Below are 12,307 nucleotides of genomic sequence, written 5' to 3'. Positions count from 1 at the left end.
AGGACTTTAAAACTTAAATAGCCACTTTGGGGTGTAGCGAAGCACACCGGACCAGCCAGTGTATATATATTCATGATAATCATAACATTTTAAGTCAATCTAACTATGTCCACCTGTCTGTCACAGAATCTTTTAATTGATGTGCTAGGTCGTTGGCAATACAATTATACCACACCAGATCATATTCGAATATAGATCTCGTATAAACCAATCCCACGATATGATCTCCTCTATTTTTGCCCGCTTTGGTTGAAATTTGGTACGTGACGCCCAGATAGACTCGGTAGTCGATATTGCTCCTAAACATACCGATTTAGCTGATGTATGGTACTTAAAGTAGAGTTTAAGTTGAGCTCAAGAAGGTCTATAGATATAGGCTCCCCACAAATGATACCTCGATTAGTCATCTTAAGCCACTGTAAGCCTCAATTTTGTATCCATATAGGGTTGAAATTTAGTACGCGAAGTAAATCCAAATAGGTCTGTAATGAGATTAAGATGCCATACAAATCGGCCCATCCGACTTCTTGACCCTTTCATTAACTGATTTAATAGTACGAAATTATTTTACTTATTTTATTTTAATATAAAGATTTTTTGTTCAAGATCAATCGAGTTTAAGCATGTCGTTCAATCATTGCTGCTGTTTTAACAAACACAACTTTGTTTCAGAATACATAGGATAGTGATAGTAAAACTATACATCCATGTTTTATCTAGCATTGTCTGTCTGTCTGTCTGTGTGTCTGTCCCATTCCATTTTACTAAACGTTCGCATAGCTACTTTGACCATGGCAATCACTGAAATAGGATTCTTCCTTTTTTCTGTGAAATAAAAGAAAAAACTGCAGCACCAGGATCAAATGCAATTTAAGTGCGTTTTACGCCAAATGCTCGCCAGTTAGAAAATATAATGGTCACACTTCCAGACAAACCACCTCGAGATACCCCACCATCCAGAGGAGATGACCAAATTCCGTTACCCGGGATATCTGCAATTGTCGATGATTTTGTTGTTCTCGTCCTTATTTTTATTCGAATCGAAATGAGCATTTCATTGTGTCCGTGTTAAATGTGCACTTTATGGTTTTATAATGTGCTCGAATAGATATTGAATTATTCTCGAGCCAGGGCATTTTCTATAGTTTATGTCCCTTGAATAAGCGGCAAATGGAGGATATAATACCCCCCCTCAGAGTTCCTTTGTCGCTCTTGAGGATATCTCACACGACATTGTATTTCCTTCTTTTTTTTTTTGAGAGAGAGTGAATAGCCAAAAATATGTTGTTCATGTGCCAGATGGCAATATATAATTTTATTAGAGTGGTGTGGGTATGTGTACATCCTTATTGTACTACGTTTCAGGCTTTACAGTTGAACTGGAATAATTCAAATTTAAGATAATGGCAAAACATTGTAAGTGCTAAAAAAAAGAAGAAATCATATATGAAAGATAGAAAATTTAATGAGGGGGTCAAGGTTTTGTGCCAATCGATTTTGTAAGTCACGACATTCTTCCGATCTTCAAATTTTTTGTCCTGATGAACAATTTTGAGTGTTCCACCATCGATTTATTATTATGGAATGAAACAAACAATACACCCCCTTTAAGCCTAAAATATGGTTATGCAGGTCGTGTGTCGTTCTCAATCGTGGTCACGAATGGTCACGTGATTACAAATGATTCATCATTTTTGCTATGACTCCTGCATGTTATTTTCGCATGACATAACCTAAAAATGTAATCAAATCTGATTTTTTTATGCATAAAAATTTTTAGAGTTGTAAGAAAGGTGGTTAAATCATAAATTTGTGCAAACAATTTAGTTTGAGGTTGCTTTCATTCGACTGACAACAAAAAAAGCTGATTTCCTCATATTTTTGTTAGAAGGAATAGAACACGCTCTAATCAAAGAAAATACATGTGTTATTTTGAAAAGTGATTTTCACATGTTAGTTTCGTTTGAATCACACGACATGTACAACTCTAAATGTGCTAAATTTGATATGTCTTAAGACACCTACATGCCGTGTAATAGAGCCTTAAGCAGTGTAAACGTACTTTTAGCATGGATATATTAGAAGCCATAACAGAAGTCATCGTGCACGTGATCAGCGATTTACGATTCCAATCGTCCAACATCAGTAAAATTATTTGTGCAGAAGAAGGGGCTTTATTGTCAAACGAAGGGGCATTTCCCTTTCAGCATATAATAATTCAAATTCCAATTCGAGTCTATCATATAACTCACTTCATGCAATTTTTCCCGGAACTGTACACTGGAACTGTACCGTGATTTCCACTTGGATGTCTCAGAGGCTTAAAGAAAATCATATTATATCTTTTATCTGGGAGGCTGTTTATTTCTATGGTTTATTTTGTTTGAGTGATTTGCATTTATTTCCTTATTTTCATGGCACTTATCACTTAACACTCCATTTGTATTCCGTGATCGATTGATTGATTCCCAATGTCCCTTTAAATGTTATATCGCACCACGTATATCGTATTCAGTAGCCACTCACCGGGCAATAGATCTTTCGCTCTCTTATATTGGAGATTAGGAACTGTACATCTGCTATCACGGTTTTTTGTGTTTTTGTGGTTTTGTCGCATTCTATATCCAAACAGACATATCAGTCGATGATTTGTTTTGTCTCTCCGAATCAGGTGGAGAACCACAAAACAAAACCAGTTTTTGGTACCTCCATTCGTGACGCAAACACATCTGGGTAGTTTATATTGGAACATAGAATATAAAGAAATACGCCAGCCAGACTACTTGTCCATCTCACTTAATAGAAAAACAAAAAAGATTTTAAAATCCATAAATGAAACAACCGAAACCACTTGTTTAAAGTTATTGAAAAAAGTGTGTGACGTGAAGTGCCCAGCCTGCCACAAGGCACTTTATCCATATAAAGCCAAGGTACAGTTCCAGTGTACAGTTCCGGGAAAAATTGCATGAAGTGAGTTATATGATAGACTCGAATTTCGTCAGATCAAAAGTCCAATTTCTACACCAAGAATATTTCTGTATGTTGAACTCAAAATATTTGTCAAACTCAACGCATAGCCAGTGAGTGCGAAAAGGAGATAAGTTGTTTCGTTGTATAAAGGTGCCATCCTCGCCACAGCTTGCTTTTGGTGTTTAGTGCTTAAATGGTTTTTATTCTAATCGCTGCAATATATGAAAACATAAGACTTGAAGATTACTTTGTGCGTTTTATTTTCATTGAAGCGTCCAGCAAGTGACGAAAGATTTTTGAGAAATATTGTTTTGAAAAATCGAAAGGGATTTGATGGTTTGCTATTTGGAAACAATAGATATCAGACTCCAATATTCCGTTCACAATTTTTATCTTGGTAGAGTTCACAGTGCAGATTTTTGTCGGCAAACCTGGTGAAATTTTATGTGGAAATAAGGCAAATTTCATTGCATTTTTTTTTAATCGTGTTTAATTTCATTTCTTATTTCGGTTGCATTCGGGTTTTCGATTATAGAAGAGGTTTGGTTCAAAAGGAGATATGGCCCTTTCAAATTTTATTAGAATGTCTGATGCCTTAATGGAGTTTAACGCTGAGCTCGAAAACGAACCTTTGCTTCAGTCCTCCATACATTCTCTTGAAGTACATAAAGATGAACTTAGGGAGATTTGGCAAAGAACCAAACCCACATACGAAGCCAGCTTAACGGAGTTGATCGGAGGAGATAATAAGGCTGATATAGAAACATTAAAGGCTAGGTACCATTCGACGTATAGGACGTATGTCGAATGTGTGTCCCAGATTGGTGAAATAGTAGAAAGGAAGAGGAAATCATCCATTCAGTCCAATATTTGTCCGCCAACTAGGAGTGATTCTCATCCGACTCCACAGATTACTTTACCGCCTTGTGACACAGAGGTATTTGCTGGAGATTACCTCTCCTGGCCGACTTTCCGGGACCTCTTTACCGCTTTGTATATTCAAAATACAAGGCTGACTCCAGTAGAGAGGCTATTTCATTTGAATTCGAAAACCCGGGGGGAGGCCAGGGATATTGTTCGGAAGGCTCCCCTTACGAATGAGGGCTTTCAAGTAGCGTGGGATGCACTGTCAGTTCGGTTCGAGAATAAAAGGCTGCTTTTGAATAGCCAATTGAGGTCCCTTTTCAATTTGCGCAAAATTTCCAATGAGTCTTGTGAATCCATTAAAGAGATTCAGACCACGATCAACGGAATAATATCTTCTTTGAGGCTATACCAGATCGAAATATCTAGCTGGGATCCAATATTCGTATATATTTGCTCTTCTCGCTTACCGGAAACCACCTTATCATTGTGGGAACAGTCAGTGAAGAAAAAAACAGACTCTCCTTCTTGGGTGGAGCTCGACTCTTTTTTGACATGTCGGTATCAGACTTTGGAGACCGTCAAGGACTTCCAGACTTCATCTTCCTTGAGACCTGATCCTGGGTCAAAAAGTGGAAACGTTCCAAATCCCAACGCAAAGTTTTCGACTCCTAAGAAATTTAATTCGTACCGAAATGGCGTGCTTATCCCCTCTTGTAAGTTGTGTCCGAATGAGAGTCACACAATCCGTTTGTGCTCGAAATTTACAAATATGTGCCATTCGGAAAAGCTTGCTACGATTAAGCAGTTGAAACTATGCATGAATTGCTTTTCCAAAGGACATATTTTGAAGGATTGCAAGAGCACTTTTAATTGCCAAAAATGCAATAAGAGGCACAATACTCTTTTACATCGGAATGGTAGCGAGGAGGAGATTGAACCTTCTGGAACCCAAGAACTACAGTCCACTTCAAATACCGAGTCTGAGACTCCAATTCAGTCCTGTTTTGCGACGAATTCTAAGTCCGTGCTTCTGGGAACGGCAATTGTTCATATAGTTTATAATGGTGAAATATTCAAGGCCAGAGCTTTACTTGATTCAGGATCGGAGGCGTCCTTCATATCCGAACGTATGTTCAATATGTTGAAGCTTCCATCCCGACGTACCGCTGCTCATGTTTCCGGCCTCAACGAGACCGTTTCCGCCAGGTCTCGAAAGGTGTGTTCACTTAAACTCAGTTCCCCGGTTGATTGCAACTTTTCTTTAGATGTTTCCGCTTTCGTAATTCCAAAACTTACTTCGTGTTTGCCTACGTTTTCAGCTTCAAAGAAATGTTTTCGAAATTACCAGAAATCCATCTGGCAGATCCCGATTTTTATCGATCGTCTTATGTTGACATTCTGATAGGGGCAGATGTCTTTCCGATTGTAATGCTTCAAGGGGTTATTAACCCTGTATGTGGTACTCTTATGGCCCAAGAAACGAGATTTGGTTGGATCTTAACGGGTCCAATCCAAACTGAGTCCATTTCTGTTTTTCAAACCACAGTCTTAATGGGGAACGAAGCTGTCTTGGATCAGCAAATTTTAAGGTTTTGGGAAATGGAGGACATTCCCAAGGGGACTTATATGTCCGAGTCTGATAGATATTGCGAGGTGAATTTCTGTAGGACAACAAGACGAGATAGCTCTGGTAGATTTGTTGTAACGCTCCCTTTTAAGCCAGAATATCCGACCGAAATTCGACTTGGCGAGTCTAGAAAGATAGCACTGGCACAATACATTCGCAATGAAAATAGACTATCAAGAGACCCTCAACTTAAAAGGCAGTATGATGACGTTTTGTTAGAGTATATCCAACTAGGGCACATGAAGGAAGTTTCATCCATTTCCGAATCTCCAGAAGTCCAAATCCATTATTTGCCCCATCATGCCGTTGTTCGTCCTGACAGCGTTACGACCAAGGTCCGTGTTGTTTTCAACGCGTCCAACCCCACTTCCAACGGGTTAAGTTTAAATGACATCCTCCATCCAGGACCACCCTTGCAACGTGACCTTTGCATTCTATTGCTGCAATGGCGGCTATACAAAATCGTTTTCAGCAGCGACATTGAAAAAATGTATCGCCAAATTTGTGTAGATCCAAAACACATACCATTCCAAAGAATTCTGTTCCGGAAATCCCCCCAGGAGGATGTACAAGAATTCGAACTGCAGACCGTAACGTTTGGTATAAATTGTGCACCATTTTTGGCCCTCCGTACTATTCAACAGTTGGCTTCCGATGTTAAGGATTTATATCCTTTGGCTAGCGGGGTGTTGAATTCTAGCATGTATGTTGATGATGTCCTCGGTGGAAGTCATGACATAAACTCCGCTGTTGAATGCCAAAAACAGTTAATTGACGCATTGAACTCTGCTGGCTTCTCCTTAAGGAAATGGGTATCAAACTCCAAGGATTTCCTTCAATTCATTCCAAAATCAAACCTTCTTAGCAATGAATTCCTCGAGTTTGAGGATTCGAGTAAGGCGAAAATGTTAGGAGTACGGTGGAATGCTAAACTAGACGAATTTTATTTTGTAGCAGGAAAGATTAAATCCGAGTTGAATCCTACTAAAAGAAGCATCCTTTCGAATATATCCAAGTTGTTCGACCCAGCAGGGTGGTTATGCCCTTTCATTGTTCTCGCGAAGCTTCTTATGCGGGATATATGGGCCTCCAAAATAGGGTGGGACGAGTTTTTACCTCCTAAACTACTTTGCACTTGGCAGACTTTTTACGAGAATTATCCAAAAATTGAGAACATCCAGATTCCACGTTGGGTGTGTTATACGCCAGAGAGCGATATACAACTTCATGGATTCTGCGATGCCTCAGAGAAGGCATACGCTGTATCGCTCTATCTTCGGGTTACAACTCCCAATGGCAACATAATCACACATCTTTTAATCTCCAAATCTCGGGTAGCCCCGTTAAAAACGATATCTATTCCGAGGCTCGAGCTCTGTGGGGCATTGCTACTGGCACAAGCCATCGAATCTGTTTCAGGCTCTATTCCCAGCTGCAAAGTGTTTTGCTGGACAGATTCGATGATCGTTTTGGCCTGGTTAAAGAAACCTCCATTTCTATGGAAAACGTTTGTCGCCAATCGCGTCTCGAAAATTGCTGCAGTCGTGCCTGCCGACAATTGGGCTCATGTCCAATCAGGCGATAACCCAGCTGATTTGGCTTCTCGTGGGGCTTTCCCTCAAGATTTATTTCAGAACGATCTGTGGTGGTATGGTCCATTTTGGCTAAGGCTACCTTCCAGCTTATGGCCAATTCAAATGTCAGGTGACGTCGATGGGACAAAGTTAGAAGCCAAAATCATTCATTCACATTTTGCTTATTTCCAAAAATATGAGGATCTATTGGATCGATTCTCATCACTCGGAAGAGCTCTTCGAGTGATGGCCTTTGTATATCGTTTTATTGCAAGGTGTAGAATATCCAGGAGTGGACAAACAATTCCCAACTCTGGACCTTTAACGAATGCTGAAATACAAAATGTTCAATCCCAATTTGTGATTTTAGCTCAGAAGGTTATTTATCCACGCGAGTATCGAGCTCTTTCCAATGGGGATAAAATTTCAGTATCTAGTCCACTTTGTAACTTGAACCCCTTTTTGGATGTTAATGGCCTCATGAGAATTTCTAGCCGTATTGTGAGCTCCGAGTGTCTATCGTACAGCGAACGTTTCCCCATAATAGTACCGTACAAATGCACATTCTCCGTGCTATTGGTGAAGTTCATTCATTCCGTTACACTTCACGGTGGAAACAGTTTGATGCTCCGTATGTTGCGCCTCCAATTTTGGATACCTAAAGCCAAAATCCTGATAAAAGCCTGCATACACAGATGTAAAATATGTGTAATTTCGAAACACAAACTTCAGACGCAGCTAATGGGAACACTTCCTCGGGAGCGTACTACGCTTAGTCGGCCCTTTACTAATACAGGAATCGACTTTGCGGGACCTTTCGACATCAAAAACTATGCGGCTAGGTCCTGCACCATTACTAAGGGCTACGTATGTCTATTTGTATGCTTTGCTACTCGAGCCATACATTTAGAATTGACAAGTTCCTTAACTACTCCAGCATTCCTAGCGGCCTTCCATCGGTTTGTCTCCCGTCGCGGCTGTCCATCCAAACTCTTTTCGGATAATGGGAAAACTTTTGTGGGAGCCTCCAAGGAAATTGCTAGAGACTTTTTCCAAAATTCTCGTGACATGACGTTGTCCCAGTTTTCTCACCAATGTTTGACATGGCATTTTATTCCACCAGGGGCCCCTCACATGGGCGGCCTATGGGAAGCCGGCGTAAAAAGTTTTAAGATCCATTTCCGAAAATTGGCTGGGGCTCACAAATTTACTTTCGAGGAATTTACAACTATACTTTCTCGGATAGAAGCTTGCCTTAATTCGAGGCCAATTTCCCCAATGTCCGAGAATCCAGACGATTTGATTGCCCTCACACCCGGCCATTTTCTTATCGGGGGTCCATTACTTTCTCCAGCCGAACCTAATGAGATAGAGACTAATCTTTCAATCCTCAACAGATGGCGACGAGTTGTAGCTCTTTCTCAGCAATTCAGTATTCGGTGGAAACACGAATACTTAAAAGAATTGCATAAACGTATAAAATGGAAAAGACCGCAGCCAAATATTGAGGTCGGCGCGATGGTCGTGGTAAGGGATGACTGCTTACCACCAAACGAGTGGAAATTAGGTAGAATTTTCAAAATTTATCACGGAAAAGACAATTTGGTTCGTGTTGTGGACATTGTCACGCAAAAGGGTACAATTACTAGACCTTTGGTAAAAGTAGTCGTACTTCCATCCTGTTAGCTACATCACATTTTAATTTTTTCCAAACTAATAATATTATTTTTGCAGTATGCCGTCCATAAAATCGCGTCTCAATCCCAATCCTTCTGATCAAGATGACTTTTCCTGTCGCCTGTGCTCCGGAAACCACGGTCTACGCAAATGCAAAGCATTCCGGAAGAAAGATGTAAAGGAACGTATGCAACTGGTTATCACCCATAGCTACTGTCCAAACTGTTTAGCACATAAACATTCCTCCAATGCGTGCTTCTCAACCAAAGGATGTTATCATTGTGGAGGCAATCACCACTCTTTGTTGCACATCGATCAACCAAAAACAAATGCAAAGAAGACTAAGACTGTTAAACGAGAAAATATGACCCATCGTTTGACAAACCAAAATATTATGTCAGTTCCTCAACAGTCTGTCACCATGGCATCAATTGTAGCACCGCAATCCACTTTATTGTTTCCAACGGCCATTATTCTTGTCATTAACGATAATAAAAATCATCACGTACGAGCAGTTCTTGATCCTTGCACAGCTATCAGCAAAATATCTCGAAAATTTGTTAAGGAGGTAGGACTACGTACCACAACTCTTGGTGATGAATCAATTTGTGCAGTATCCATAGCCTCACGCCAATCTCCACAGACTGCATTCAACACCACTATGAGGGTAAACAACCATATATCGATGGACACTCCTACCAGATCACTAAATGCCTCAATGGCAACAAACTTTAAAAACATCACCCTAGCTGACCCTCAATTTTATAAGTCGGGGCCGTTTTCCATAGTTTTGGGAGCAGACTTGTATGCTCGACTCATTTTACCCGGATTGTTGCCCAGTGATGGAAATCTTCCAGTAGCTATGAATACTGTATTCGGATGGGTTTTGTCCGGCTCCTGCAACAACTAAATGAGAAAATCTCCAATAATTACTTCTAAATGAATTAAACCAAATGTATTAAGCTATGTTGTATATATTCTTGTTTTAAGTTAAAACTGAATTCCAGATTAACTTTTACTCCAAAAATTTTTTGAATTACTAATTGGAATTTTTACGAAATGGTTATCAAGAAATCATATGCATTTTTACAATTTTCAAATTTTTAAATTTTTGCAATACTGCAACGTGGGCCGGTGATGTTCATGCCACACAACTCCCACCCCTGCATGCAATGCCACATCATTATCACGCTACGTATGCTTCACGTATACTAATTATCTTAACTCACTTAACTACATATGTCATTACATTAGTACTTAAAAAAAATATTGGTAGACATTTTGATAGAACATGGTTCTACCTTCTTTCCGTTTGAACAACTCAGACAATAAACTTGCAAACGTGGTCTTGAGCATCTTATCCTCTGTCGTTTTTTTCTTCACCGTATTTTCCTATAGCTAAAATTGGGTAAGACTTTGTCTAAACACACGAGCCCTACCTACGTCCGTGGCAACCATAGTAATCGAGCTCCATTTCCTTTTGTGTTACGGTGATTGGACTTCGGTGTACCGAACTCCAACTCACCATCGGTTTCTTTTAGGCATCCACCACCACCCGTCATCATCCTGGTATCCCAGCTTTTTCACAAATGTTGCTTCGTTTGTCCTTTCAACAGGATAACGACCCCAGCAACCGCTCAAAATTGGCAAAAGCTTGGTTTGCGGGCCGAAATATTAATGAAATACGATGGTCACCTGAATGTCCATCGGACCTTATTCCTATTGAAAACCATTGATCAATAGTAAAACAGCCCTCTGCTGAACCCTCTAATCGCAACAACGTTAAAATACGAGCCCGGTAGCTTTCAGCTAAGTTTCTCATGATAGCGACGCACACGACACAGATCCAGTTCCAACGTGTGTGGTACTATAGTCATCCAGTGTTGGGTAAATTTTTTTTGTTAATTTTGCTGTTATTTCAGCAATAGTTCTGGTGTAAAGTCTGTTGTTTGCTGAAAATTTTCGTTGCTCATTTGATGATATTGTTAACAGACATATTTAAATACATGTTGCCAAATGTTAGCAAATCACATAACGATGTTTAATGAAATTTTCGCACATTATCTTCGATTATTCTAACCAAAACATCACAAAACGTTTTTCTATACCCACCACCATAGGATAGGGGTGTACTAATCTAGTCATTTCGTTTGTAACACTTCGACATATTCGTCTAAGACACCATCGTCTTAACGTTCTGAGCCGATCTAGTCACGCCCGTTCATCTGTCGAAATCATGATAGCGGTTGAACGCGAAAAGCTAGCCGCTTGAAATTCTGCATAGATACTTAATATTGATGTAGGTCGTTGAGGATTGCAAATGGGCCATAGCGGTTCAGATTTAGATATAGCTCCCATATCAACCGATCTCCCGATTTGACTTCCTGAGTCAATGTAGTGTTACGTTAAGACTTCCAACAACTGTGCCAAGAACGGTCCGATTCGGTCTAAAACCTGATATATATCTTATATATAACAAGTAAAAGCGTGCTAAGTTCGGCCGGGCCGAATCTTATATACCCTCCACCATGGATCGCATTTGTCGAGTTCTTTTCCCGGCATCTCTTCTTAGGCAAAAAGATATAAGAAAAGAGTTGCTCTGCTATTAAAACGATATCAAGATATGGTCCGGGTCGGACCACAATTAAATTATATGTTGGAGACCTGTGTAAAATTTCAGCCAATTCGTATAAGGATTGCGCCCATTGGGGCTCACGAAGTAAAATAGAGAGAACGATTTATATGGGATCTGTATCGGGCTATAGACCGATTCAGACCATAATAAACACGTTTGTTGATGGTCATGAGAGGATCCGTCGTACAAAATTTCAGGCATATCGGATAATAATTGCGACCTCTAGGGGTCAAGAAGTCAAGATCCCAGATCGGTTTATATGGCAGCTATATCAGGTTATGAACCGATTTGAACCTTATTTGACACAGTTGTTGAAAGCAAAAATAAAATACGTCATGCAAAATTTCAGCCAAATCGGATAGGAATTCCGCCCTCTAAAAGCTCAAGAAGTCAAATAACCAGATCTGTTTATATGACAGCTATATCAGGTTATGGACCGATTTCAACCATACTTGGCACAGTTGTTGGATATCATAACGGATAAGAATTGTGCCCTCTAGAGGCTCAAGAAGTCAAGACCCAAGATCGGTTTATATGGCAGCTATATCAGGTTATGGACCGATTTGAACCATATTTGGCACAGTTGTTGGGTATAATAACAAAACACGTCGTGCAAAATTTCATTTCAATCGGATAAGAATTGCGCACTCTAGAGGCTCAAGAAGTCAAGACCCCAGATCGGTTTATATGGCAGCTATATCAGGTTATGGACCGATTTCAACCATACTTGGCACAGCTGTTGGATATAGTAAGAAAACACGTCGTGCAAAATTTCATTTCAATCGGATAAGAATTGCGCACTCTAGAGGCTCAAGAAGTCAAGACCCAAGATCGGTTTATATGGCAGCTATATCAGGTTATGGGCCGATTTCAACCATACTTGGCACAATTGTTGGATATCATAGCAAAACACGTCATGCAAAATTTCATTCTGATCGGATAAGAATTGCGCACGCT

At 39.9% G+C, this 12,307-nt stretch overlaps 1 protein-coding gene across 2 annotated transcripts; it reads left to right on the top strand.

The window, feature by feature from the left end:
• Window positions 1–2,704: 2,704 nt before the first annotated feature.
• On the top strand, window positions 2,705–9,699 carry LOC131995115 (uncharacterized). 2 transcript variants are annotated; one of them, XM_059363101.1, is made up of 2 exons: window positions 2,705–2,930; window positions 8,773–9,699. In XM_059363101.1, exon 2 carries the CDS (start codon window positions 8,774–8,776, stop codon window positions 9,623–9,625), a length of 852 nt encoding a protein of 283 aa, XP_059219084.1. In that variant the 5' UTR covers window positions 2,705–2,930; window position 8,773; the 3' UTR covers window positions 9,626–9,699. The 2 variants fall into 2 exon arrangements, with proteins under 2 accessions (XP_059219084.1, XP_059219083.1); XM_059363100.1 differs by having other exon boundaries at window positions 2,705–2,970.
• The last annotated feature ends 2,608 nt before the right edge of the window (window positions 9,700–12,307 follow it).

Source organism: Stomoxys calcitrans, chromosome 2 (assembly GCF_963082655.1).
Source record: "Stomoxys calcitrans chromosome 2, idStoCalc2.1, whole genome shotgun sequence".
Classification (NCBI taxonomy): Eukaryota; Metazoa; Arthropoda; class Insecta; order Diptera; family Muscidae; genus Stomoxys; species Stomoxys calcitrans.
Note: the sequence above shows the minus strand (reverse complement) of the source record. Positions and strands in the feature narration are given on the sequence as shown.